This window comes from Nipponia nippon, unplaced genomic scaffold (genome assembly GCF_047370975.1).
Source record: "Nipponia nippon isolate SJK-2023a ecotype South Korea unplaced genomic scaffold, ASM4737097v1 scaffold_1, whole genome shotgun sequence".
Classification (NCBI taxonomy): Eukaryota; Metazoa; Chordata; class Aves; order Pelecaniformes; family Threskiornithidae; genus Nipponia; species Nipponia nippon.
The window spans coordinates 132,235,951-132,263,627 of NW_028262290.1; the positions used below are offsets into that span (position 1 = coordinate 132,235,951).

The window sequence follows — 27,677 nt, forward strand, 5'->3', positions numbered from 1 at the left end:
CCGCCGCCTCCTCCCCGTGTCCCCGCCGTGGGCACGGGGTCTGTGCTGGGCGCAGGCCCCCGGGAGAGGTGGCGACACGGCCGGGGCGGCGGTCCCCGAGCGCAAAGGAGTTAACAGGACTTTCTGCCTCTTCCCGCCCGCGCCTCCTCCACCCTCCTCATTACCTGCACTTTATCACTGCCGGAGCCGAGCCGCGGCGCGGGGCGGGAGAGGTGGAGGGCCGGCGGGGCTTCCTGCGCCGCCCGGGGCTGCCCGCCGCGGCGGGGCCCTTCCTGCCCGCCCGGCGGGGCCGCGGCGTGCGGGGGCCGCGCTCGGCGCAGCCGGGGGAAGGTGTGGGAGCGGTGCCTGCCTGCCTCCTGCCTGCCTGCCTGCCTGTCTGCTGCCTGTGGGTGGGAGCGGGGCTGGGGCGACGCGAGGGGAAGGCGGGCGGGCAGAGCGGGCGGGCGAGCGTGTCTGCGCGCCGCAGCCCGGCAGGGATGCGGCATGGCCGTGGGCTCCGTGAAGATGCCGTCGCCGTGTGAGGGCGCGGAGCTGGCCCGCAGCTGGAGCCCCGGCGGCGGAGCCCACGAGCCGCCGCCGCCGGTGCAGCTGCGGCAGAAGCTGCGGGACCTGCCGGCGCTGCTGCGGAGCGGGCTGACGCTGCGGAGGAAGAGCGCCGCCGGCCGGGTGAGTGACGGAGGGAGGGAGGGAGCCGGCGGGCGGCCCGCGGCAGCGCCTCCGCCGCCTGCCCGCCGGGGCCGCCCCCCGCCCTGCCCGCCGGGCGGCCGTGCTCGGGGCAGGCGGGGCGGCGCCCGCAGCGCCCCCGGCCGGGCGGCGGTGAGGGGCCTCCGCGGGGCCGCCGGGCTGGCGGCAGGGAGGGAGGGCGATCGGCGGCTCCGCGGCGCGGCGGCACCTCGGCGGCCCCCGGGCGGGGGTGCCCGCAGGCCGGCCCCGGGCTCGGCCCATCGCTGCCAGCTCTGGTAAAAAACGAAATACCAGTCTGGGTGGGTGCGCGCCCCTGCCCCCAGCTCTGGGCTCCTCCTGTGGCTCTGCTCTTCCCTCCTTTTCCCCTCCATGTGGCAGAACTTGCGTGGGCCAATGCATCCTCCTGCCTGTCAGGAGATGCTGCTGCGCAGGTGTGCTCGGACGCTTGCACAAACGCGTGTTAAAGCAGTGAACTGCAGCGTGCACCCCCGTTTTTGAAGCCTTTCTGGGCGCGCTCTGCCCCCAGCCTCGCGTGCCTCCAGAGGCTGAGGCCGTGGGGTCGGGTGGGCACCGTGGCAATCCCTAGCCGAATTTCACTCAAGTTCGCCCATCTTTAGAAAGGCTGACGGTACAGGGGTGGTTTGGTAGGAAGCAGCGCCCTGGCGAAGCACGGTGTGACACCGCTGCAGCTGGGACCCACGGTGGCGAGTGGCTACTCGTGCCTCTGAAGCCTCCTCATCATGACTGGAGCCATGCCATGGGGGTGGGATTGCCATCAGGGCACGGCAAAGCTTACCTGCAGGCCAAAACTGGACTGAAACCCACCCTCTGAGTAGTTGAAATGAAGGGGTTGTGTTTACCTACACGGGGTTGGGTTTGTCTACGTGGGGAATTGAGCGAGCTGCCGTGTGTTTTTGGTGCACTGATAAAGGCCTGTGTAGGGAGTTAGCGGGGGGAAATCAACATGATGTGTATTTGTACACATCAACTTTGCAGTACTTTACCTATGTAAATAAATGCTTTCTCTGCAGGGGGAAGTTGTTGTGCAATACAGTAGGGTAAGAATTTAAAGCCAAACTTCCTGGGTGAATGCTTTGTTATAAGAAGATATGCATGCAAGGCAGATAAATAGGATTAAGGTAGTATACAAATTTACAGCAGAATAGCTATTTCTGAGTCATGTTTGATTCAGTGTCCTGTTCTAGAATAAGTTTCTTTCCTCAAGTTAACTTAACCCACTGAATAAAGACTAGTTTGCATGGAGATGCCTAATGACTTTTATCGTTCAGGTGAAATTGTTATCCACTTGACAAGCGTCCATATGAACACAGACCTAAGGGGATTCATATAATTTTAAATAGCCAAGTCTCGCTGTGCCCTAACAGGATGTTTATGGCAGATATCTGTCTTCCAACAAAGACGAGACCTTTTCTGAATTGAGTTTAATTTGTTCCACTTTAAAAGCATACTACCAAAGAAATGGAGTAAGTGTGCAATGAGGAGGTAAGAAGCAGTGCAGAACCGCTGCTGGTAACGGTGTTGGTTTGTCGGCAGGTCTGAAATACTGTTCTAGCACAACAAATTTGTGACGCTTCAGGGCGACACCATGCAGAGCAGGCTCAGGTTTATCCTCATGGTTATTTCTCACTGCTACTGAAAGCATTTGACAAGTGAGTGGTATAACAGTTAACTCTGTAAATATTTGGAGTGGGTGAGTTAACACCCGGGTGAGAAGCCTGGGTAGCTCCTGGGTTGTGCAGCTCAGTTGTGCTTGCTGAAGCCTTGGTTCTGTCTTGCTTAATGCAGTCCCAGCTGAGGCTCTGCCTGTCTTTGCTGATGTGCCGCGTTACGGACCAGCAAACACAGCGTGACAGGTTTAGCGGTGGTGTCGTCTGTGGCTTTGCCTTCCAGTACCCTGTGGGCCATCTTGCAAAGTTTTCCTTGAACTGTCTATCCTGGTAGGAAGAAGGCTGGAGGGAGGACGGTGAGTTTGTAAGTCAGTCTGGAGTCAGCCCTGCAGATCTTGGATCAGCGAGCGATGCCGAATGGAGATGCTATATGGCTCCAGCGGGACCTTCTGGCCGGTGGCTTGGTCCTCTGTGGAGAGTGGGACTGCTGTGCTCTGCTGTCTCTGGGTTTGCAGGGATTCCTCTGCAGCTGGAATTATTCAGCAGCGCAGGTGCCTAGTGGGGTGTTCTGAGGCACAGGTCGTGCTAGGAGTCCAGTAGTGATGTTAATGTGACTTGTTCCCTTTGGAAACACCTTGAGGGGCATGGAGGGCCTCTTCCACACGTGCGATTCTCCAGGGAGCAGTCTGGCTCTGTTAGCAGTGCCCCGTCTTGATTCCTGTCTGCTCCATGCATGTGCCTTTTATGCTTAGAAATAGAATTTTAGGGGCACGACACTTTTCACATATTTCTATTTCATGTGGAGAATAACTTCAACCCTGAAAATGACAGTATTTGGGAGAGCGAAGGGATATGTTAGAAAAATAAAATGCAGCATTTTTTAAATATACTTTCCCTTTTAAACGTGACTCTTAAAGCCTTAAAATAAGATTGGAGGAAGGTTGAGTAACACAAATATGAAACAAAGATCCCTTTTTTTCCCCACCTCAAAAAAGTATTTCAAATTAATTCAAAGTTAATTTTAGAGGATTTTGTTTGCTTATGAAATCTCCATTCCCTCTATCCCTTTTGAAAAAAATTTAGTCTGATCTTCCTCTCCAGTGACTTTTTCTTTGTGCTTTTTTGTTTGTTCAAACGCCAAGCTGAGAGTCTTATTTGTCCAGCTGGTTTCATCAGGAATGTTGCTCACTTAGGTGAGCTGTTTTCAAGTAAATGCTGACCAGCTGAAATTCTGGCTTGTTTAATTTCCTAGAAAAATGTTATGACCCCTGAGCAGGGGGTCTGCCTCTGATGCTGACTTGCTGAGGGACCGCCTGCAGTGCAGTTTGCTTCCTCATCTATAAAGCAGGGATAATCTGCATGTGTGCATGCTTGGGTACTATGGATAATAAAATATAATGGATGTGTTAAGGGTGCTATAATTGTTTTAAGGATGTACTTCACTGCATGCAGTTCAAATAGTTCCTGTGGGGAGGAAAGCATTGCGTAGTAGAGGGTAGTATAGAAAAATGGAATAAATTTGGCAAACCAGTATGGGGTGGAATAAATTTTTTAAATCTCTTTAGGCTTCTCAGTCCTTGGCCCTTGGCACTAGACTGTTTGATAACAGATAAAACTAACCTCCATTTCCTTTGCTAGGGAAGCCCAATGCTTTTTTTAAAGCTCCTGAACTTTGAACTGGACATTGGCCTTGTCCCTGATGGTGGTTTTTCTTAAATTCAGTCTTAGGGCAGGTGTAGCACAGATGTCTGAGATGGCACTGGGGGTTAAGCTGCAGTTGCACAGTGAGCTGCGAGGTGTGGGTTTTACTCCTCATCCTCTGCTTGGTGCTTCTTTGTTTCTGCTGGATAAAACAGCAGAAAATGATCCAATCTGTGGATCCAAGCTGTGGTAGTTGTGTGTGTGTCAGAGCTTGTGCAGAGGCAGAGGAGGGATGTGCTGTGGTAGGACGCTGTGCCCTGTGGAACCGTTCCCCTCTGCCATGTGCTTTCTCAAAATCTTTGGAAAGTGGGACCCTTCTGTTTCCTAGTTTGCCTCCTTGAGGTATGTGTTCAGTGTACATGTAGTAAGCATGAGTATTTTGGCTATGAACTATCTTTGCTGTTCTTCCTCGTGCTTGTCAAAGATGTCTTCCTCTCCTCCCCTTTTTCTTGTAATTAGTGATGAAATATGGGTCCCTGCCCCTGGAAGCACCAGGAACGCCAGCAGCGAGGTCCTGCAGGCACATCAGTGCAGCAGTCACTCCATCATGCCAAAAATCCTTTTCACAACACTCAGTTGGACTCAATGGAGCTATTGCCGCTCCTGAGTGCCTCCTGGGAGAGCAGGGAAGCGCTCAGAAGTCAGAGGAGGAATTACCTTGCATATGCACACAGACACACACACATTTTTAATGACCTCTTCTGCTTTCTAGGTTCACATTTACACACAAGCAAAATACTGTTGTTATATGTGAGCATGGATGTTACTCTTTGTCACAGTAGCGCAGCTGGAAAACCTTTTGGGCATCATGGTGTCAAACCCTATTACTCGGATATCGTGAAAGATCTTGCTGGCCTGTACAAACCTTCACCATGGGACATGCCTTTTGGCTTGCTGGAAGTTGAAGAGATACCATGACTATTTTCTTTTCTGAGACCTTGCAATGACTTTTGTGAGGTTCCTGGTCTTCAACCAGGCAAGTGTTCTCAGACCGTCTTTGCCTTAGCTCTGTTTTGAGTGACAGCTTTGCTGTATGTGCGTGTCGGGATGTAAACTGACTGTAGGGATACAGGTTGAAAATAAACCACACGAGTTAGGGTATGGATGCTAAAAGTTTACATGAGTTCAGGGTGAGACTGGAGAAGTTCATGGAAGAGAAATGTATTGAACATACATAATCCTCATCAGGCACAGAAGGTTCCCAAGCTGAAAATAGCTGGAGGGTTGGAGCATATTAGAGATATCTATCATATATTCTGGCACTGGCAGTTGTCATGCTGTTGGAGACAACTCTTCTTTGGCAGAGGAAAAAAATCAAATTATATGCAATCTGTTTTAATTAAATGAAGTATCCAAACCTCTCAACCTACATTTTGCTAAACTTTTATTCATCCCTTGTAAGAAGCTTTCGGTTGCTTATGTCATTCAAGTTACTCTCAATCAATTCATCCTGTGATTGGGGAAACCATAGTGTTGTGGATGAGGTTTTGCCAGGACATTAGAAATTCCCTACTGGAAATACTCAGAATTTCCAGTACTTCTTTCCATGGCTACATTATGTTGGTGGTTGATAGTTACATTTTGATTGAGCCAAACATATAGATCTACCTTGTACTCAGGTAATCTTCCTACCAACGACTGACATTTATAGCAGTCCATATTCTTGTTGGCAGCTCCTCATCTTAATAGTGCCTGAGTGACCTTGTCTTTTCATGCTGCTGAGTTACATTCTTTTCCTAATATTCCAGTCCTTGAAGTCACCTAATCTTCCTGTACGCCATTCTGTTTACATTTGTTTTGACAATGCTTCCAATTTTGTGCCATCAACATATTTCATTAGCACCTTTATGCTCACTTGACCAGTGTGGTTAATGAGAAGAGGAGAAAAAAAAATCAGGAGAACAATTGCTCTGGTACCTATGTATATATATACTAGAGAGGCTTTAATTTTGGAGTTTATCCTGCATTAAAAAGATGCGGTGTTGTAGTGTGTAGATGCTGTACTGGCTGAAATCAGTGCAAAAAAATACTGGATTGGCTCAGTGAATCAAAAGTTTTACTGTCAGAAGTATTATTGAAATAGGCTGATTGATATTGGTTACATTTTGCTTTAAAGCCTGCCATAGAGGTTCTACTCAGTAACTTAATACCCCCATCACTTTGGCAGTTATTATGTGACTAAAAATAGTCGTGGTAAGTAGTCTTGAATTTTTGCTATTGTAATCAGGCTTATTATGTATTCCTGCTAAATGTATTTGATTAAGATAATTGTCTTTCACAGTATCCTTTAACTTGTCAGGTCTGTGACTGGTGACACATGAAATGTTAAGTAATGAGTAAAATAGCTTAGCGACAGTGACCACGGTAGCTGATGGGGAATTTCAGTGTCTCTTGTGTTTATTTGCATAATAATTTGTTTCATAGTCAGTGTTCAGTGAATTATTAAATTGAGAATATTTCTTAATTAGCCCATGTGTTATGACATCTGAAAAATTATGCCTGGGTTTGATTAACTACAGTTGAATGAAATGAAAGGCAAACCCACTCTTTTGCCCTAGGAAGTAACCTAATAAGTTTTGCAGAATGCAAAGTTATTGTTCTTCCTGAGGCTGGGGATTAGTCTGGTTGCCAGGATGATGCCCACTGCCTGTGATCTTACACTGGCACCGGGTGTGAGGCTGGCAGTGCCTGGACTGACATCTCAGCTGCTTTCTAGGATCCCTGGGAAGGTCCAGGTGCAGCACTAGCACGTGCCGCTGCCGAGTGGGGAAGAGGTGCCATCATGCGTCTTGTGCTCATGGAAGGTGCATAAAATAGACCTTGGCGCTTTGACACAGAAAAAAAATGCAGCAGCTTGCACTAGGCTATGGGACAGGTTTTGAGTTTCCTTTCTCTCTTTTGGCCAGAGCATATGTTGATCTGCCTGAAGGTAGGAAGGCTCTAGAGAGGGATCTGGACAGTCTGGATCGTTGGGCCGAGGCCAACTGTATGAGGTTCAACAAGGCTCAGTGCCGGGTCCTGCACTTTGGTCACAACAACCCCATGCAACGCTACAGGCTGCGGGAGGAGTGGCTGGAGAGCTGCCCGGTGGAAAAGGACCTAGGGGTGTTGGCTGACAGCCACCTGAACATGAGCCAGCAGCGTGCCCAGGTGGCCAGGAGGGCCAATGGCATCCTGGCTTGTATCAGAAATAGTGTGGCCAGCAGGACCAGGGAGGTGATAGTGCCCCTGTACTGGGCACTGGTGAGGCCACACCTCGAGTACTGTGTTCAGTTTTGGGCTCCACACTACAAGAAAGACACTGAGGTGCTGGAGCGTGTCCAAGGAAGCTGGTGAAGGGTCTAGAGCACAAGTCTTACGAGGAGTGGCTGAGGGAGCTGGGGCTGTTTAGTTTGGAGAAGAGGAGGCTGAGAGGAGACCTTATTGCTCTCTACAACTGCCTGAAAGGAGGTTGTGGTGAGGTGGAGGTTGGTCTCTTCTCCCAGGTAGCAAGCAACAGGATGAGAGGAAATGGCCTCAAGTTGTGCCAGGGGAGATTTAGATTAGATATTAGGAAAAATTTCTTCACGGAGAGAGTGGTTAGGCATTGGAACAGACTGCCCAGGGAAGTGGTACAATCAGAGTCCCTGGAAGTATTCAAAAAATGTGTGGATGTGGAGCTTAGGGACATGGTTTAGAAGTGGACCAGGCAGTTAGGTTAACAGGTTGGACTCGATGATCTCAGAGGTCCTTTCCAACCTTAATGATTCTATGATTCTATATCCTGGTAAGTCCATCTTTGGCCCACAGTCGGCTGCTATGAAACACGGTCTCGTCTTTAACCCCTTGCCCACACTGCAAATGAATCTCAAGGTGAAAACACCTTGAGTAAATTTTGCCCAAGCTCAGTCTTTAAGTGATGCTTTTCCTGCAATTGTAATAACACCTTCAGTTAGGGACTCCAAAAGAAAATATCGATCGGCCATGCATGTTTTTGTAATTCTGGTTGAACAAGGATCTTGCTACTTTCACTTTTGGTTTTGGTCCTGTTTCTAAGGGACATAGCCTGCAGATCCTCAGATGTGGTGCTGCCGTGTGTGGCTTGGAAACCTATCAAGGCAATCTATGTAGGAAATAAGATCAACTCCATTGGAATTAAAAGGAATGTGTTTGAGTATTTGCAAAATTTCTGCTAGTGTTACATCTTGATGAAAGGCTCCATTTAAATGTGAGCTGATTGTCCCCTTAGTTATATATTTAAAGGGAAATAAACAAAATTCACTTTATGGAATTGTATACTTTAATTTGCTTGGTTGCAAACCTGCATTATTGGTTAATTCATGCTAGATTTCCCAGCCGCCTGGATGAATGAACAAGCGCCGCACTGTACAATTATGACAAACTCCGTTAAGGTTTGTATTCAGCTGTTGTTACTCGCTTGGCCCCAGTGGTTTGAATTCCATTTCCACTGTGAGGAAATAGCAAAACAAGCTGTGTATTTTTATGCCGATGAAAATGCTGAAAGTAGGAGGCAGTAGCATTTTAAAAGCAGGGGAAAAAAAGGAAAGCAGAATATGCCATCTTTTCGACCTAATTAATGGAAAGTTATTGTAATAAAACAGATGTTTTAACCTTAATATACAACAATTAAAGTGATATTTCACATATGGGAAAGGAAGTTGCTTGTTCTTTATACTTATACTATGTAACTTTATGCTTATCTATGTAACTTATAGTATATAACTTTATACTATGTAACTTGCTCACTCAGTTATAGCTGAAGTGGTCCTGTCCACCCATGGTTTCTGACCTCACCCCAGATGGGTGCTGGGTGTAACAGCCAGCGTATGAAGCAGTGGGGTTCAGTACACTGACTTTTGGTCTGGCTCTGCTGAACTACTCAAGACCCCAGATGGGCCTCACTGTGTTCCTGTGCTTGATCGCCAGGCACCCAGGTGCTGTAGGTTACACAGTTGTCTCCTTGGGATGTGAGCCATCTTCTATTAGGGGTTCACATTCCTGCTTAGAAAAAGAGCCTTAGCATTGGTTGGGGTTCAGTATTGTGCTGTAGGACTGAAAAGAAAATGGGGCACCTTTTAACTCTGGACAGAGTGAGAGTGCTCCATTCTTCTCTAGTCCCTCAGGGCTGTCTTAGCTAGGCCATCCATACGTTGCTCTGCTCTTTGTGCACAAACTCCCAAACCTCTTTTTTCCCAAATCAGGCTGCCTTGCAGATGCTGTAGGGTCATATAGATCCATTTCAGTGGAATATTTTAGGTTGTTATTTATTATCTGCTGTATAAACTTTATGTGTATGACACCTTTTGATTTATACTCTTTTTTTTCATTACATCTGCGATTTTGGCAAAAGTTTAAGGATAAAAATTAAGTCATTGGGGCTGTAAAGTTAAAAGCCATGGAAGCAGGATCTGAATATTTTCAAGTTCCAGGTGTAAAAGGCAGTAGCTATTCATAATTGTCACGGTGTCTTTTATCTCAGTTAACTTATGGTTTGACTTGGGTTAGTCTGACCTTGTAAAATGATCTACTTATGGCTGTTATATTAAGCTAGGGTCAATTATTAATATTTAAATACTATAGTATACAGTTTATTCTGATGAATTCTTTTTTCACAAGATATTTTCCTGCAGAGGACACAGCAGGCTAACTGATTAAAAGTCAATATACTTTTTATAGTACAAAAAGAAAATATTCTGCTGATTGAGGTGAAAAAAAACCAAAACCCTTCAGTCTCTATAAATACCAGTAAAGCTGTATTCGTAGCATCAATAATATTTTTTTGCCTTCAGATTTAGAACTGAATTAACCCATTAAAGCTTAAAATTATGGATGTTTTTTAGTTTGCCTTTTTTAAAAGATTGATTGTGAAGAATGCAACTTTCTTTGTTGCCTTGATTTTTTTTGGGGGGGGGACGGGGGATGGACACACCTTTCTTTCCTTGCTTCCTGAACCTCATACCTAAGTATTTATATGGCTGAGACACACATGGGCTACATGACTTAGAGCAGTAAGGAAAGAAATAGTTCAGAGCCTCTTCAGCAGTCTTGTTGCTTAATTATGGAGTGGGTTTTATATGTGTGTGCTTTATTGTGATCTGCTGGTAGCTTCTGCTGTGGCTGTCCCTTCTGAGCATCTCTGCAGGTTGTGTGTTAGCATCATCACTGGGACTGTGGAGCAGGCAGCACCAAGCAAGGGGCTGTGGCTGCTTACAGTGATACCACTGGCCAAAGCGATGTATGCCAAACCATGCCCTTCGTGATACAGTAGACAGTATGCAGTCTGCAGGTCAGTACTGAGGAGCAGTAAACCAGAGGAAGTACTGCATGTGTAGGATTAAGCTCCCTGACCCCAGCACCCCCCCCTTCCAAAAAAAAAAAAGAAAACAAAACAACAAACAACAAAAACCCCCTCACAACAGAAAACTGAGGTCCAAACCACTTGTGAGCATCAAGAATTTATGATGTTGCTTGGGGTAGGGAGAGCGAGAGCAGGTGTTTGGGTTTTGTTTATTTGTTTTTTTTAAGACGATAAGCATTTAATTGTGGTTTTCTGGCCAAAAGAGCTAGACTCAGTGATCCTAAAACACTTTGTAATTTCAGATGGATGGGGTAATCATTTGCTGTCGTAGACTGCTACTGCACACTGTTAAGCAGATGCTCCATTTTATCCCATAGGTGAATGCACTTCAGCGATGCATAAATTGATTTTTAAAATATGGAAAGAAGGGGAGAAAAACAATGCACACGCATGGTTAGCTCTGGAAGTCTCAAAGCTGTTGTTTACTGGATGGCTGAAGGAATGAGCTAAAAGAATCCCTTAGATCTGGTCTGGGTCCCAGCTTGTGTACAATCCACTGCTTTGTTGCGGTTTGTCATTTCTGCAGCGCCTGAAGCCTCTTGGCAGCAAAAGCAAATCTGGGGGTGTGGGCTGTGAGGCTGCTGCTGAACCTATGTTGCGGGACAAACCGAGATTTGTGGAGTTTGTTAAGGAAGACCTAACTCATGGGAGATGCAAATCCTAAAGGAACAAGAGCAGAATCTAGTAGTTAGCTGCCAAAGAAGAAAGGTGAGGACGCAGCATATCCCGAGCTTAAACGTGTTTCAGCTTAAGAAGGATAAACTGTAACATCTGTCTGTGCTAGCACTGAATTATGCATAGGAATTCTTTAAAGTAGTCTTCCTCATCATTTTGTTGGAAAAACATTAGTTGAGATACAAAATATAATAATCCTCCTAGATTAATTGTTATAACCACTTTTGAAAACTTAACGAGAATTTAACTTCTGTCACAAAGAATGGCATAGTCATGTCCAAAAATGAAACTTGGATACTTTAAAAACTTACACCATACATGCCATCAAAAAGCTATGTCAGCTCGAAGAGTGTTTACAAATGATGAGAAGGCCTGTTCTCTTTATTCCTCAGTATCCACATGTATGAAAGAGATGGATAAAACTGGTCAGCCTGTTAGAACATAGATATTCATAAATATTGTCTTTGTAATTGCCTTTGACAGCAATTGCTAGAATAAAATACATAAAATGCAAAAATAATAATGGCAGTTAAATGAATACCTCTTTATTTGTATTTTTATTATTGTGTTGAAGGATACAAGGAGGAACATTCAGTAGATATTTACTTTCTTGTTTTATCTCATTAAACAGACAGTCCCCAAACAAATGAGTTTCAGATTAGTTTTACCAAAGCTGTTTATCTAATTATGGCTTTCATGGCTCTTGAATGAATGGCTGCAAATCAATAGGTCTCTTAGGTTGCCAGGACATGCATTAAAACTGGTGAGTCTACAAGCTGAATAGCAGGAGTGATGTCTCTTGTTTTTTTTTTCTATTGCTATGTCTGTCCCCAGTTCAATACAGTGTGTGCATAAACTGAGAATTTATCTGAAGTCCTGCTTAAAAAGTCCCATTTTTGAGTTGATCATTTGCAATTCAATGTAGCAATAAATATTTATGTTATACTGGTAGAGGTTTTATTAAAAAAAAAAACAAACCAATTATTTCAGAGGCAGCTAGTGTAGATACAAAACATGTTGTAGTGGCTCAAGATGATGATGGTTCATCTAGTCCTATATCTGTAAGTTTTAAGGTTGATCTAACAGGTAGCTGTTTTAGCCACAGATATAAAGTTTCTTGTGCTTTCAAGAGAGTGTGTGGGCAAATGTTGTATAGCTTGCCTTCCACATTGGTGTTTTTTTGGGGTTTGTTTGTTTGTTTGTTTGTTTTTTCTGGTTTCAAATAACCAGAGATACCTTATACTCCGATGCTTGGAGGTTGTTACTATCAACCATTGTAGTTATAGCTTTTCATGTTACCCATATACAAATACAGCCTTTTAATGACTCTGGCTACTATTTTGGCTTCAGACTCATCTTGGAACTCACATTTACAGAGCATGTGTGTGGGGTTTGGTGATAATGACTGTACAAGGGAAGGAAAAATACGCTTTGGTTTATTTTGTTGCTAATACAAGCATTTCTTTTTGATCAGTTTTGAATACTCCACCTTTAATTTCAATGACCCTTCTGTTGTTGTTATGAGGCAGGGAACTTCCACCTTCTGTAAAGCTAGTTTTTATGTATTCTTTTGCACAGCTGTTTTTTAAAGCAAGCAATCCCAGTCTCTCTAGAAGACTCTTTCTATGCTGTAATCATTTTTGTTACCTTGTTTTGAACTCTATCTGTTTTTGCAATGTCCCTTTGAACTTGTGATGGCTTGTGCTGAATGTAATATTCTAGATGAGACTGCACTGCTGATTTATATAAATCATGCAATTTCCTCCCTCTCTCCATCATGTAGGCTTTTCATCCTAGCAGTTTGCTGTCTTTTTTAGAGATCCTGGTGGCACAGATTAGTTCTTCACTGAACAGTCTTCACAGCCATTCAGGTTGCTTTCTTTAAGTTGATATAGTTAATTTAAAACCACGTAAGTTGTCAGCATTTTTTCCTTCCAATGGGTGTTACTTTACATTTGATATGGATAAACGTAATTTAACATGGAGTTGTCCACTTACCTACCTTGACTAGGTCCATCTGAAGTTGTTTATAGACTTCTGATTGTGACTAACCAAAATCGTATAAACAAAATTTGCTTATCTTGGTACTGACATCACAAATATGCTTTATTAAACAGCATTCAGCCTAGGATGTAACATTGGGGCATCTTCATATTTTCCTTGTCTAAACGGAAAGAGCCTGTTTAATCCTGTTCTTATCCTTCATCACTTCACTATTGCTTGATCATTTACAGTGTTTTGTCTCTCCAGGAAAGACTGCTTTAGCTTCTTTAGAGGAGTTCTGTGTGTTAGGGTGAGTCTGTACTATGTCAGTTGGAGGTTGGAGTTGGAGGTACATCTGTAGGGTATTGCTGTGTAGATGGTCTCTGAACATACAAGAAAACCAGCTAATACCATGTCAATGTTGACCTTGCTAAAACACACTGTGTCAAAGGCTTTCCTATCCTTGTAAGAAATATTATATTCATGACTGGTGAAGCTCCTGTTCAGTGGGCGGACAACTGTTTGGAAGGCTCTACACAGACTAGTCACCAACAACTTTGCCAAATAAGCTCTGAGCAGGGCTCTACAAGAGTATCTCTTGGCACCGCTACTATCAGTATTTTGTTTAAAAACTGCAGTGATGGAGTAGAGAATATGCTTATTAAGAAGTAGCTACCTGTCCAATAGATCAAAGCAGAAAGAGCAGGGAGGGGAAGAAAGTGGTTTGTTCTTTTTTTAATTTTTTTAAAAATTTTTCTGCCTAGGCAACTTTATGGCAAAACTGCTGCTAGGATCAGAACTATCTAACAGGCAAATCACTTACCAAAGACTTTCAAAGAATGTTGCATTACAGACAACTGCTCTCTAATCTTGTAAAGCTCTTTATTAAAAACAGGGACAGAAAATGTCCCTGTAGTGGACTTTTGCATTTAAACACAGTGTAGCTAAAGAGCAACACTGCTATTAAGTCAAAGTTGTGGTCTTATTAAAAACCATTAAAAAATGCAAACTTGTGCTCTTTGAGAGTCCATTTATTGTGACTGTAGAGAAGGACCTACTTCAGTTGCTTATTAATAGCAAAACACATTACAGGGAAATTTATGGCAGGTTGGTGGGAGCGGATATGGAAACATTACATTCTTCCATTCTGTAAATAAAAATAATTCCAAAGAAGCTATCCAGAGACAATAATAATTTATTTTTATAAACCTGAGTTAAAAACTGTCCTCTGTCACTGAAGAACTAATGGTAAATTTTGTGAGACTTCCCAAAGTGGAAACCTGATTTTTTTTTTTTTTAATTTGAGTTAAGCAAGAAAACAGACTTAATCCCTTGCTTTAACGGTTCTTGGTGTTATCTGACTTTTAGAAACAAAGCTAAATACTGAGGGTCTGTGAGTCATCTTCTTTCAGCCTGAGCCAACTCCTGTTTCAGTATGTGGATGCTTGTTTCTTTATACTGTGACTTTTTCCCTCCTAAGTTAGTCATTGTTACCTCTTGGCACAAGTGGAGAAGTTAAAAACGTCAACAAGCATGAGGCACGCTAAAAACATGCAAACAAACCTCCCGTGTAATCTTCCAAACTCCAGAGTGTTCCCGTTCCCATTACTTTGTTGTTCATGAACCCATCTGATCTTTTGATCATATCCTGGTGGAGGGAGCAGGGAAGTCAATTCCAAGGCAAGGGTTTACTGACCAGGAATGGTGTCCTAGAGGCTCTCTCCAGTTAGATTCTGTGTCCAGTGCCCACAACAGATATTACGGCATTGCATAGATAAAAGGGAGCAAATAGATTAGAGGTGAAAAAACTTTTGTTAATCTTTCTGCAAGCTTTGCTTTTTGAAGAAGTCTCTGTGTGTGTATCTACGTACCAAGAAGGTGCTGAAACTCTGTTTAATTTTGCTACAGGTTTTTTTTTGCATTTGAGAGGTGACCAAATAGATACATTATCCCATAGCTTAGGCTGGCTTAGGTGAAATTGGTGAAGCTCATGTGGTTTGTGGTGGTGGTTCCACTGAGACAAGGACTGGTTTGAAGTCATCTCTAAAAAGCTGGCGTGGGAAAGGATGGAGCAGTGGGCAAGTTGATTGGGGTGAGAATCAACTGATTCTTGAAGACGGTGTACCTCAAAATGAAGGTGTCTTACAGTAAGTGGTGATTTGCCATCAATCTGCCCTAGTGCCAGAGTTTAACTGATGGCTCGGGTGTCCCTGCTGCAGAATGAGTTATTGAGCTGGAGGGGCTTTTGAGATTGTCATGGCAGAGGGGTTGGAAGAGTCTGAACAGGTATTTACCTACGTTGGTAGGGCATTCAGACTGGCCCAGGCTTCCTTGGTGAATTGATGAGGGCAGACTGAGTGTCACAGCAGACTCTTAGGAGGTCACTGACCTCTTGCTCTTTGTTAGTGTTTGTAGAAACACAGGTAGAGTATCTCTGGTATTCTCTGACAGATCAGTCACTGCGGTGGGGAATACTGCAGTATATTAATCCTTTAGATCATTTTGCTTCCTGGATTTCAGTCTAAATTCTCTAACAAATTAGCATCTTCCATGGGCATATTGCTTTAAAGGCAGCAGTTCCCCATGTCTCCCCCGCTCTCCTTGCTCTCTCCTGCCTCCTGCTTTGCGTAGGTCAGAAAACATTTGCTGACTTAAAATTATATTTATTACTGACTTTTAAATCTGGGTGGGCTGGTAACCAGGATACAGTGGGCAAGTGGAAGGAGGATAACAACATGTTGAAGTGATCGATGTTGCAAGCGTTGGCTATGATGCAGAATATTAAAGAGGAAGAAAGTTTAATCCTCTTTGCCCCTAGACCTGAAAAAATGTGGTCGGTCTTTACCTCTGGTACTTTTATTTCCATGGGACAAAGGATCTTGGGGTGAAGAGTCAGTCTGGTGAAGCAGAAGAAGGTGGCTCAGTTCTGCATTGCTGCTTTACATGGATATGTGAAGGAGGATCCTGGAAGAGCCACGGACAGTGGTGTGTCTGGTAGGGCAAGGAGAATGCAGCTCCAAGTAGCACAGGGAATGCATGAGCTGCTGCTTAGTCTGATGGTCAGATGCTCCTCAAATGTACTTTTCTTAGCACTGGCTGCCAGGCCTGACTGTCCTCAGGTGGTGGAAATGTGACCCCGTAGAAAGTCAGTGATGTGTGAGTCCCTTCCTCTGATTGTACTATGGCATCAGCATACTGTTCTGCTGGCTCTTTGAGGTTGCTTTGTTCAGGATACGCTCAGCTATACTTGGGCTGTGAGTAAGGCAGAGGCTATTCTACTTTTCTTTTATATGCACACACAACTGATAAGCGTGCTTATGTTCACATTGTGACCTTCTGCTTCTCTCTTACGTGTTCTAATGAGTATTTCCTTAAAAATAGTTATAATGCTACCACTGCTGTCTTCAGTGAAGGATGAGATACTCATCTGGGTTGTTGCAGATTCTGCAGGTGCGAGCTGTGGTTACTGCCTCATGTACATTTTGAAACAGCCTTAGAAAGGTCATCCACAGCTTTCAAGACAAGACACTTCGGTTTTAAAACAAAAGCTTATAACCAGTTGACTAGGAAGGCTGCTTAATAGAGTTTCACTGGGCTGTGCCAACTACGGTTAAACCCTTAGCATGATCTTCTGATACATATTTTCTGGACTATCCCCATACCTGGTGGGTGTCTGGCCCATTCCACAGTGAGACAAATAACCCCCAAACAGTTCCTCCGGAGGAGTAATCTTCCTTATAGCACCTGATGTACAGAGATCTTGTTGAAATCATAGAGAATTCAGTCTCTTTGTCAAGACATATCTGACATAGGCATGTACATTCAACTTCCTAACATACAATTCACCTCAGATCCCTGCACTGCTGTAATATTATGGACTTCTTTTTTCTACTGCACACATGTTTTTCATGCTAATTTAGACTCTAGCACTCTTTTTTTTTTTTTTTTTTTTTGCATGTGTCTGAATACGGGAATAAGATTGACTAGGATATAGACATCATATGGTGGGACTTCTGTTGGGATGCAGAACTAGATAATAGTTGCAAATGCAATTAAAGGTTAATTAATTCAGATAATTTAATCAGATGTAAAAATAGAAAACTTTTCTAATCCTTTGACTCAAATTGTGTTTTTTTTCTTTTCTGTTTAAGGAATAGTACCTTTCTTGTAAAGGAAAAAAACATCTGCGTCTTTATATTTGTTTAAAAGCCTCCTAATGCATATAAGGAATGAAACAAAGGGGTAGGAACTTTATGCTTTAAATACCAGGTCTAGTTTTGCTGGAGGATTTTTTCTGAGGGCTGGGAGATTACCAGGATTAATGGCCTTACATGGGACAAGAGACTGACGTGGGACCAATTGAAGGATAATTCTTGTTATTTATTTGTTTGTTTGTTTGTTTAGTTAGTTAGGCTGCCTAAAATAGTTTTTTTCATATATACTTTCTCCACAAAATGTTTAGTGCAACACTTCCTTTTTCTATGAATTTGAGTGTGCTATCATCACAGAGGGCGTTAATCTCACAAGAGTAGCTTGTCAAATTTTGTGGCTTTTTGCTTAAACTGAGTTTGGCTGAACATCTGTATTCTAAGCCTGAGGAGAGGTGCAGGGATCACCTGTGCAGGCCTTGTCTGATGTCACCCATGCTGTCTTGAGAATAAATGATGAATGCGGAGAACCCTTATAAGGACCAGTTCTATTCATGACATTTTCAAATGTCTCTTGTTGGAGCAAGGTCCTACCCTTCAAAACTGTCGATCAAAATTAAAAAACTCCCTGGTACCAGCTGGAAAATCTCAGGAGAGAAATAAACCCCCAGCCCTCACACTGAGGGATCAAACTTCCACAGCAGTAGGAAGAAGGACTTGTAGACTTAATTGAGTTTAGAGTGAGTAAATTTACAGCGAGTAAATTCAGAATAATGCAGCATAGGTGTGATGTGATGTATCCATGTGCTTTAGTAATATCAAATGTGTGCAAACAATTGTTATATGAATAAAGAATGAAAATAAAGATATATGTCAGAAGAAAGGCAGGTAATTAAAATTAAGGGTAAAGAATACCAGTGAGGAAATCTGTCTCTCTAGGGTGGAAGTCTTGCCTAACTTCAAAGACTGTGTTCTTCTTTTCTTGAACCTATGTCCATGAAGGAAGTTCCTATCTAAAGATGCCTGAACTGTTTCTGTGACCTTATGGGGGTACTGAACACATCTTTTACTTTCTTAATATCTTGATCTGCATAAGATATGTCATTTATATTATTTGGTTATGATCTTATTGTACTAAGTAAAACTTGTGTCTTGGCACTTGAGCTGTTTTTCCATGTCCAAAAATTTACAAGACTCATCTGTGTCTTGCATCTATGATATTTTCTGATTCTATAACTTCTCAGTCTAGTGAAAGCTAAATTTACCTAAGCTGCTTTTAGTTGTTGTTTGTATATGCTAAACTCCTGTTCATGTTCTAATCCTATTCTGTATCTAATGGTCATTGCACACTACTTCCCATGTTACTCTTTGTGCTAAGTAATCGAGATTGAATGATAGGTGTGCAGTGGTTTCTGGCACACTGGCAGAGACTTTTGAACTGCCTTGTTTTTCAAGTCCCTCCCCATCTCAGAGCCAATAAACCTCCCTTTGGAGATGGAGTGCACTTGAGTTTTCATTTGTTCCTGCTTCAACAGCCAGACCAAAGGTTTTCAAGCACAAAAAAGATGTTATCAGGGTTAGTGTGATCCCATTCTGCAGACTGTTTGAAGGTGCCGGTAGCAGCACTCCAAGTAGTGCTGAGGCTCTGCAGAGAGCAGGTGAGGAGTTCCTGGATCTGCTTTGCCAAGGAATTGCTTGTGTGATCCAAGGGAACAATTTTTTTTTTCTTTCCTTGCATATTGAGTGCTTTTTAAGCTCTCTGCACAGTGAGGCCTTGACTGCTTCATGAAACTAAAATAGTTAAACTTTAATAGTTTTTCTACAAAAAAGTAAATTACAGCTGTTCTTCTGGAAGTGGTTAAGAACTCCCACTATCCAGTCCATAGTAGGTTGGCACTGGTTTGTGCCAAGAGCTACTGTCAGTGAAATTAATATTGTTCCCAAGAGGTCACATAACGGAGTGCTGCCAATACAAACAACAGCGCTGCAGATTCTCAAACTTGTTAAGGCTGTAATGCAAGCTTCTTTAACCAGAGCTTGTTCACCCAGCTTGGAGGCTGCTCCCGCTCTCTGAAAACCTCAGAAGCAAGAAAAGCAAAAGTTGGCAGTTTTATTCATGATTTATTGTGTTTTAAATGTGCTATAGGTATTTGAACTTAGAATGGGGCTACCCTGGCTACGTGGCAGAGAGCTTGGGTCCTTCTAGACCTTAGCTGATTAGATGATCTTTACCAGTAGGTCTGAAAGTGCTTTGTAGAGCAGAGTAGTCATGGTCGTTCCCATTGCATGGGAAGGGAAATGACTTGCTGAAGGTTGCGACCACCCCAAGTTCAGGAATAAAACCGAGGTACGCTGAACAGTCTGGTGCTTTGTCCAGTAGGTCAGTTGGTCTCTGCAAAATCGGAATATCAGTTTCTCAGAAACAGAGTAAAGAATTTCAACGCCTTGTATCTGAAAGGATTAACTGTGCTCTATTTCTAGGAATAAGGTTTGGGAAATTACCGGATGACCTACCTTTTGTGCAGGCAGTGGTAAAAGTGGAGCTCTCTGAGAGCAGGGACGTTAAAGAACAGGGACATTAAAAACATACCTTTGCACACTTGTAAAGCAATTCACGGATTATTTGTGTGCAGCTCAGGAGAAAAAAAAAAGGTTGCCAGAAATATAGGCATTTTTTAAGTAGTAAACTAAACTGATGCAATTTACTGCAAGGTATTTTCATAAATCATAATCAAAGCACTGAATTTTAACTTTTTCTTTTTGTACTTGAAACATGAAATATACTGTGGTTATTGAAATCTATAAAACTGATTCTTTATTTGCAAATTGCTTCTGAATAAATTAAGATTTGAATGGATTTTCTTATTCAATAATATATATAGTTTGTATTGACATTTTTAGCTATGTATTGTCAGCATCATTCACAGCTGATTTGCTGAATATTTGCTAATATTTGAAGTTTTGTTCCTGCATCTGTGTTCACTGAAATAGCTGCAGCAATATTGGATATTTTTTTCCCTTCTGCTGCTTGACAGAATTCTTGTGGCAGAGGTGAGCATCCTTGCAGCAGGGTCATGGGGGCAGTTCACAAGAAGGCACTTGAGCCCGTACTGGGGAAAATCAAGTACCTAACCATGCTGATTTTGCCTCACACCAGAGAGGGAGCATTTGAACTTACATCTACATGATGGGTGGTTGGTAGTGACAGGTGAGATGAATCACTTGTTTAATTGATTGTCTGCTTTAAAATTTTTAGTATATTTAATCTCTGACAAATGTGGGTTGCTGAAGGCCAAGTTCTGGCACCAGTATTATCTGCACTAATGTTGACAGCAGAGGTACATCGGCTCCTCAGCAGCTGAGACCAGGCATTTTGGGTAATGTGATGGGGAGGAGTTTTGGTGAAAGGCTAACATGAAAATACGTGATTTTAAGAGTCTTTTTTTTTTTTTTAAACACAGAGTGCTTCTAGAAAAGTGTTTCTGGTTGCTCTGCAGCTCCACAGACTTTTTCTCCCTTGCCTGATGCAGCTGGTTGAATGAGCAGAATTAAGTTGTATCTGGGAGTGATGGAGCAGGAGAGAATTACAGAATAATTTCGGTTTGAAGGGACCTCCTGGAGGTTGTCTGATCCAGCCCCTGGTCTGAGCAGGGCTAACTTCAAAGCCAGAGCAGCTGTGCAGGGCCCTATCTGGTCAAGTTATGAAAACTCCAGGAATGAGATTGAACAGCCTGGGCATTATTTCTTGCATTTGGCACACAGTTTCCCCATGAAATTTCTTTTTGCTAATCATAGAATGGTTTGGGTCGGAAGGAACCTTAAAGATCACCTAGTTGCAACTCCCCTGCCAAGGGCAGGGACACCTTCCACTAGACCAGGTTGCTCAAAGCCCCATCCAACCTGGCCTTAAACACTTCCAGGGATGGGGCATCCACAACCTCTCTGGGCAACCTGTTCCAGTGCCTCACCACCCTCATAGTGAAAAATTTCTTCCTTAGATCTAATCCTATTCTGCCCTCTTTCAGTTTAAAGCCATTACCCCTTGTTCTATCACTACATGCCCTTGTAAAAAGTCCCTCTCCAGCTTTCTTGTAGGCCCCCTTCAGGTACTGGCAGGCTGCTATAAGGTTGCCCCAGAGCCTTCTCTTCTCCAGGCTGAACAACCCCAACTCTCTCAGCCTGTCTTCACAGGAGAGGTGCTCCAGCCCCCTGATCATCTTCGTGGCCCTCCTCTGGACTCACTCCAACAGGTCCATGTCCTTCTTATGTTGGGGGCCCCAGAGCTGAACGCAGCACTCCAGGTGGGGTCTCAGGAGAGTGGAGTAGAGAGGGAGAATCACCTCCCTCGACCTGCTGGTCATGCTTCTTTTGATGCAGCACAGGATACGGTTGGCTTTCTGGGCCGCAAGCACACATTGCTGGATCATATTCAGTTTTTTATCCACCAATACCCCCAAGTCCTTCTCGGCAGGGCGGCTCTCAATCCTCTCATCACCCAGCCTGTATTTGTGCCTGGCATTGCCGTGGCCCATGTGCAGGACCTTGCACTTGGCCTTGTTGAACTTCATGGAATTCACACGGGCCCACTTCTCAAGCATTTCAAGGTCCCTCTGGATGGGATCCCTTCCCTCCAGCGTGTCGACTGCACCGCAGAGCTTGGTGTCATTGGCAAACTTGTTGAGGGTGCACCCAATCCCACTGTCCATGTTGCCAACAAAGATGTTAAACAGTGCCGGTCCCAATACTGACCCTTGAGGAACGCCACTCATCAATGGTCCCCACTTGGACATCAAGCTGTTGACCGCAACTCTTTGAGCGCGATCATCCAGCTAATTCCTTATCCACCGAGTGGTCCGTCTGTCAAATCCATGTCTCTCCAAATTAGAGACAAGGATGTTGTACAGGACAGTGTCTGATGCTTTGCACAAGTCCAAGTAGGTGACGTCAGTCGCTCTTCCCTTATCCACCGACACTGTAACCTTGTCATACAAGGCCACCAAATTTGTCAGGCACAATTTGTCCTTAGTGAAGCCATGTTGGCTGTCACCAGTCTCCTCCTTATTTTCCACGTGCCTTAGCATAGTTTCCTGGAGGATCTGCTCCATGATCTTGCCAGGCACAGAGGTGAAACTGACTGTGCTCTAGTTATCCAGGTCTTCCTTTTTTCCCTTTTTAAAAATGGGGGTTATGTTTCCCCTTTTCCAATCAGTGGGAGCTTCACCGGGCTGCCACGACTTCTCAAATATGATGCATAGTGGCTTAGCAAACTTCATCTGCCAGTTCCCTCAGGACCCACAGATGCATCTCACCAGGTCCCATGAACTTGTGCACCTTCAGGTTCCTTAGATGGTCTTGAACCTGATCTTCTCCTACAGTGGGTGGTTCTTCATTCTCCCAGTCCCTGCCTTTGCCTTCTGTGACTTGCACAGTGTGGCTTGAACACTTGCCGGTGAAGACTGAGGCAAAAAAGTCATTGAGTACCTCAGACTTCTCCACATCCTGGGTAACCAGGTCTCCCATTTCCTTCTGGAGAGGACTCACATTTTCCCTAGTCTTCCTTTTATCACCGATGTACCTATGGAAGCTTTTCTTGTTGCCCTTGACGTCCCTGGTCAGATTTAATTCTATTAGGGCTTTAGCTTTCCTAACCTGATCCCTGGCTGCTCGGACAATTTCTCTGTATTCCTCCCAGGCTGCCTGTCCTTGTGTGCAACCTCTGTAGGCTTCCTTTTTGTGTTTGAGTTTGTCCAGGAGCTCCTTGTTCATCCATGCAGGCCTCCTGGTGTTTTTGCCTGACTTCCTCTTTGTTGGGATGCATTGCTCCTGAGCCTGGAGGAAGGGATCCTTGAATATTAACCAGATTTCTTGGGCCCCTCTTCCCTCCAGGGCTTTATCCCATGGTACTCTACCAAGCAAATCCCTGAAGAGGTCAAAGTCTGCTCCCCTGAAGTCCAGGGCAGTGAGCTTGCTGTGCCCCCTCCTCAGTGGCCTAAAGATCCTGAAGTCCACCATTTCATGGTCACTGCAGCCAAGGCTGCCCTTGAACTTCACATTCCCCACCAGCCCCTTCTTGTTGGTGAGAACAAGGTCCAGCATAGCACCTCTCCTAGTTGGCTCCTCCATCGCTTGGAGAAGGACGTTATCATCAACGCATTCCGGGAACCTCCTGCATTGCTTATGGCCTGCTGTGTTGTCCCTGCAACAGATATTGGGGTGGTTGAAGTCCCCCATGAGGACAAGGGCTTGTGAACATGAGGCTGCTCCTGTCTGTCTATAGAGGGCCTCATCTGCTCTGTCTTCCTGGTTGGGTGGCCTGTAGCAGACCCCCACTATAATGTCACCTGTCCCTGCTCTCCCTTTAATCCTGACCCATAAACTCTGGGTCTGCTCCTCATCCATCCCCAGACTCCAGCTGGTCATTGACACAGAGGGCGACAGCCCCTCCTCACCTCCCCTGCCTGTCCTTAAAGAGCCTGTTTCCTTCCATTCCAACACTCCAGTCATAGGAGCCATCCAGCCCCGTCTTTGGGATGCTAATAAGATCATAGCCCTGCAGGCACGCGCACTGCATTAATGCATGCTTGTGAGTCAGGCTGCCTGGCTTGGAGAACGCCTTTGCCAAGTTGATGTGCCATCCTGCTTTCTTTTTTTATTTGGAAATGTGTCATGAGAAGGTATTTTGCTGGCAGCACAAGAAATGTGCCAACAGAGGTACTTTGAAAAGCTTTTAAGTATGCAGACAATCCGTATTTTCCTGCCCCTGATCTCTCTTTTCACTGTTTTGTTGATGTCTTCATTTACATCTATCTGAAAAGAAATGATAAGCTGTCACTGGGAACATCTTTTTAATTATAGGGTGAAATATCCAGTGCACATTCTTTTGCATAAATACAAATAATGTATTATTAAATTATAACTTGCATCATTAGAAATATTAATTGTTGCATAAAATTTTAATAATCACTAAAAAAACCCATCCATCTGCTCTTGTGTGCTACCCTCCAGATCAAAACCAAAACAGATGCTGATGGCCAGGAACATGATGGTAGATTACAAAGACCATCTACTGTATTTATTAGGTGCTGAGTTTTAAAGAGAAATAAATGCAGCAATATTGCTAATTTTTTTACGGTGACAGTCTGTACAGTGCCTATTTTTTTACTGAAAAAAAGGGAGGGTGCTGCTTTCCTGTGAAATGTTGCTGACACCAGGAAGAGTGAAATGCACTGGGAAGCTTTTAAGGTAGCATTAGGAAAGGTATGGCTGAAATGGCAAACTAGAACACAAATGCTGCAATAAAGTTAGGTTAATGAAGGAACACGAATAGTCAGTTAAGTGTACTCTGCATATTTTAATGTTATATAAAGCATGATAAAAAGCAGTAAAATTCTGATTCTTTCTTCTTTTCATATTTAATGAACTCTCGTTGCAAACATTGTATTAGCATATGAGTTGAAAATGTCCATAATGTTTTTGTAAGAAAAAGAAGGGAAAACTTGTTTAAGCTCTGTTTCTATATTCTAAACTGTGGCTGTAGCCCATGCAGTCTACGGTTGATCTGTGGAGTTAAATGAGATGGGATTTCTGTTTTACTTAAACTGATGCACTTAAGTGAACATGAAGGTAGGAGGTGAAGCTCCCCACTACTGGCAGATTTGAATTTTGTCTTGTCATTTTTTGTTGGCATAGTCAACTTCCTTTTTATGTTGACAGAACAGAGACAGTGAGGATTTATTAGGCGTGTTTTATGCCATCATTCCTTGGATAGTTTTAATTCAGCATAAACAAGTGCTTCCTCTGAGCACAGCTGTCCCTTCCTGCCTCCCTCCACGTCCCACCGCTTTCGTCTGTGCCCCTGCCACCCGCCTTGCCAGCGATCATGTTTGTGTGGCTCCCCAGTGACCTGGCGGAGGGAAATAATCTGAGTTAAAATGAATCATTATTTAATGAGCGAGTTTGAAGCTATCAGTCCTTCAGCTTGGTTCAGGATGTGGCTTCACAGACACGTGTGGAAGCACAAAGCAGAGGTTCGGTGGGGATGGGAAGGTGAAGCAGAAGGTGGAAGGAGAGCATGACCTGCTGGTCAGCAGCCTCATTTTATGCTACTTTAATCTGGTCATGGAAACCCATCATTAGCAGGAGAGTGGCCATCTCCTTTTTTTAAGGAATACAAAGATTCTCTAACTGAGGCATCCCCCTCTGCCAGTTCACCACTCCTCCCTTTCTTTTAAACTGAGTTGGTTCCATGTCAGGATGCCACAGCTTTATTTGAGGTGCAGGATACGGCCAGAGGAGGTTTGGGCCTGTGTTGGTGCCTTCCTGGAGCTGGATTTGTCCAGGGCTTTTCTCCCATGGTAGCATTGAGGAAGAGAGAGGAGAGCAACCAGCCAGTCCTGCCATATTGTCTTCTGTGATTTTTCTATTCTTAACTTCTTTTGGTTAAAGAAAAGGGCATTGCAAACAAAATTTGCTCTTCTGCAGTAAATTACACTCCTTGCTAGGCTATGGAGACTTTAAAAGTGGCTGGCTTATGCCAGATTAACTAAACAAGAGTTTTGTTTGAAGCATAAACCCATTCAGATGTATTTAGTTTGGTAGGTACTGGAAAATACAGAAATGCTTCTAAACCCATTGCTTTCCTGACTGTCGTTGTCTCAGAAATAAGTCTTTAAACCTAAAGAGCACTGCTTGTCTTTATAAAGAGCAGCCATTTTCTTCACAGATCCCTTTCTGTTTTGGGGGTGGTGAGAATGCACCATGAGGTGTGGGTTTCCCTTTTGTGAAATAACTTACTCAGATTCATTGCAGGTTCTTTTTATACAGAAAACAGGTGAGAATACACCTTTTAGTTTCCCTTCACTAATGACCCATTTGGGTTTCTCCAGAGAGCTTTGCAGGCTCACCTGGGAACCCTATATTGCAAGCTCTGCTGAATACAGATTTCTCTTCATACGGCTTTTTGACTTTTTTATGCTACACGTAAGTATATGAAGTTTAAGATGATCAGGGGAAGATCTTTCCTTTATAAAGGATCCTTTATAAAGAGTTTTATATTTAATCTTAAATATTAATGGAGAGAACTGTTCCATTGGTTGTTCTTTGTTATCCATGAATTCTGACAGCAAGTTTCAAGAGGAGCAGTGGGGAAAGGTTGTTACAAATATTATTTGGCAGAAAGTTAGGCACATTCTACGGTTTCATATGAATGATATCTGCTGAAACTCAGCTAGCTTCCCAACCAACTCTGCTTGCTGTGCCTTAGCAACCACGAGGAAAAATCTGCTGCCACATGGAAACGGATTGGGATTCATGACAACACTCCCTGTATCCAGCCACCCTCAAACAACGATAGCTTTTCATCTACTAAACACAGCACCCATGTCTTATTTCTGCTTAAAATCCCTATCATTCAGACAGTAGCAAGTGATGTCAAATGCAAAAATTCAAAGGCGGCAAAGTGATAAATCAAATTGTTCAGTAATTTTCTCTCCCTTCCCCCACTCCTTACCTGGCATGAGTAAGCACTGGGAATAAATGAGTATTTACTCCTGCAGAAATTGCTGTCTTCTTGTGTTGCAGGTTGAGGAGGGTGTGTCGGGCAGGTACAGCCCAGCTTTGTTGCAGGATTCTTGTTCAGATCAGAGCTGGAGTGGAAACTCTTTAATTATTACAGCTGCTTGCTTTTAGCAACTCTGGCGAATCTTTTTGAAGAAAAAATGCACCGGGTTCCATCAGTTGTAACAGTTGCAGTAGTTTCTATCGCTGTTATGGCATTATCATTGTCATGGTTCATAATGAGAGAAAGAAATCTGTCTATGAAAAAAATAATTACTTTTTGATTTGTGCATGGAGTGGGAGAGAAGCCTGAGGGAAATTAAGTAAACACCTCTGGTGGATTTTTAAAATTTTTCCTGAGCCACTGTATTGTTAGAGTTGAATGATTAGTAAAGAGAGAAAAGCACAAACAGATGATTGTTTTTGAGACTAAATTTGGATTCAGTTTTATTTGTGATCCTTTCCCATACGCTGTCTCTCATGGTTGGAACATGAGAAGTTTCCAGCATGAATACTTGTGAAAGTGTATTTTGGGCTTGGATGCTTAAATGCTTGTTGGAAATCTGTCTGAATATATAATTTCCTTTGTGGTCACATTAGCCAATTTAGGATTCAGGTGTTGAATAGTTGCAGAAATCCCCCTGTCAGGGAATAGAAACGATCTTATTACCAGGTAGTCTGTGCTACACCATGTGCATTTCAAAATGAGATGATTTTTTTTTCAGGCTATTTATATTTAGGGAATAAGCCCTGATAGGGCACAACACTGAAGCATTTGCTTAATTTTAAGTATACTGAGTAATCCAATTTGGAATGCACAAGTGCTATACTGAATGCTTTAGGGACATAATGATAGTGGCCTGAAACTATGAACAATTGGGTTTTTTATATTTGTATACAAAAATGCTCCTCGAACTGCTCAGCAGTGTGGAGTTGATCATGGGC

The 27,677-nt window shown here is 43.6% G+C and overlaps 1 protein-coding gene across 2 annotated transcripts in view; it reads left to right on the top strand.

Moving 5' to 3' along the window:
- Window positions 1-377: 377 nt before the first annotated feature.
- Window positions 378-27,677, top strand: part of RAPGEF5 (Rap guanine nucleotide exchange factor 5) — a 167,452-nt gene continuing 140,152 nt past the window's right edge. The window contains exon 1 of one of the 2 annotated variants that reach the window (XM_087773465.1): window positions 378-666. In XM_087773465.1, coding sequence (XP_087629591.1) covers window positions 484-666 — 183 coding nt within the window. In that variant the 5' untranslated portion in view covers window positions 378-483. The remainder of the gene's footprint in view (window positions 667-27,677) is intronic. The other variant, XM_087773455.1, reaches the window with a different exon arrangement.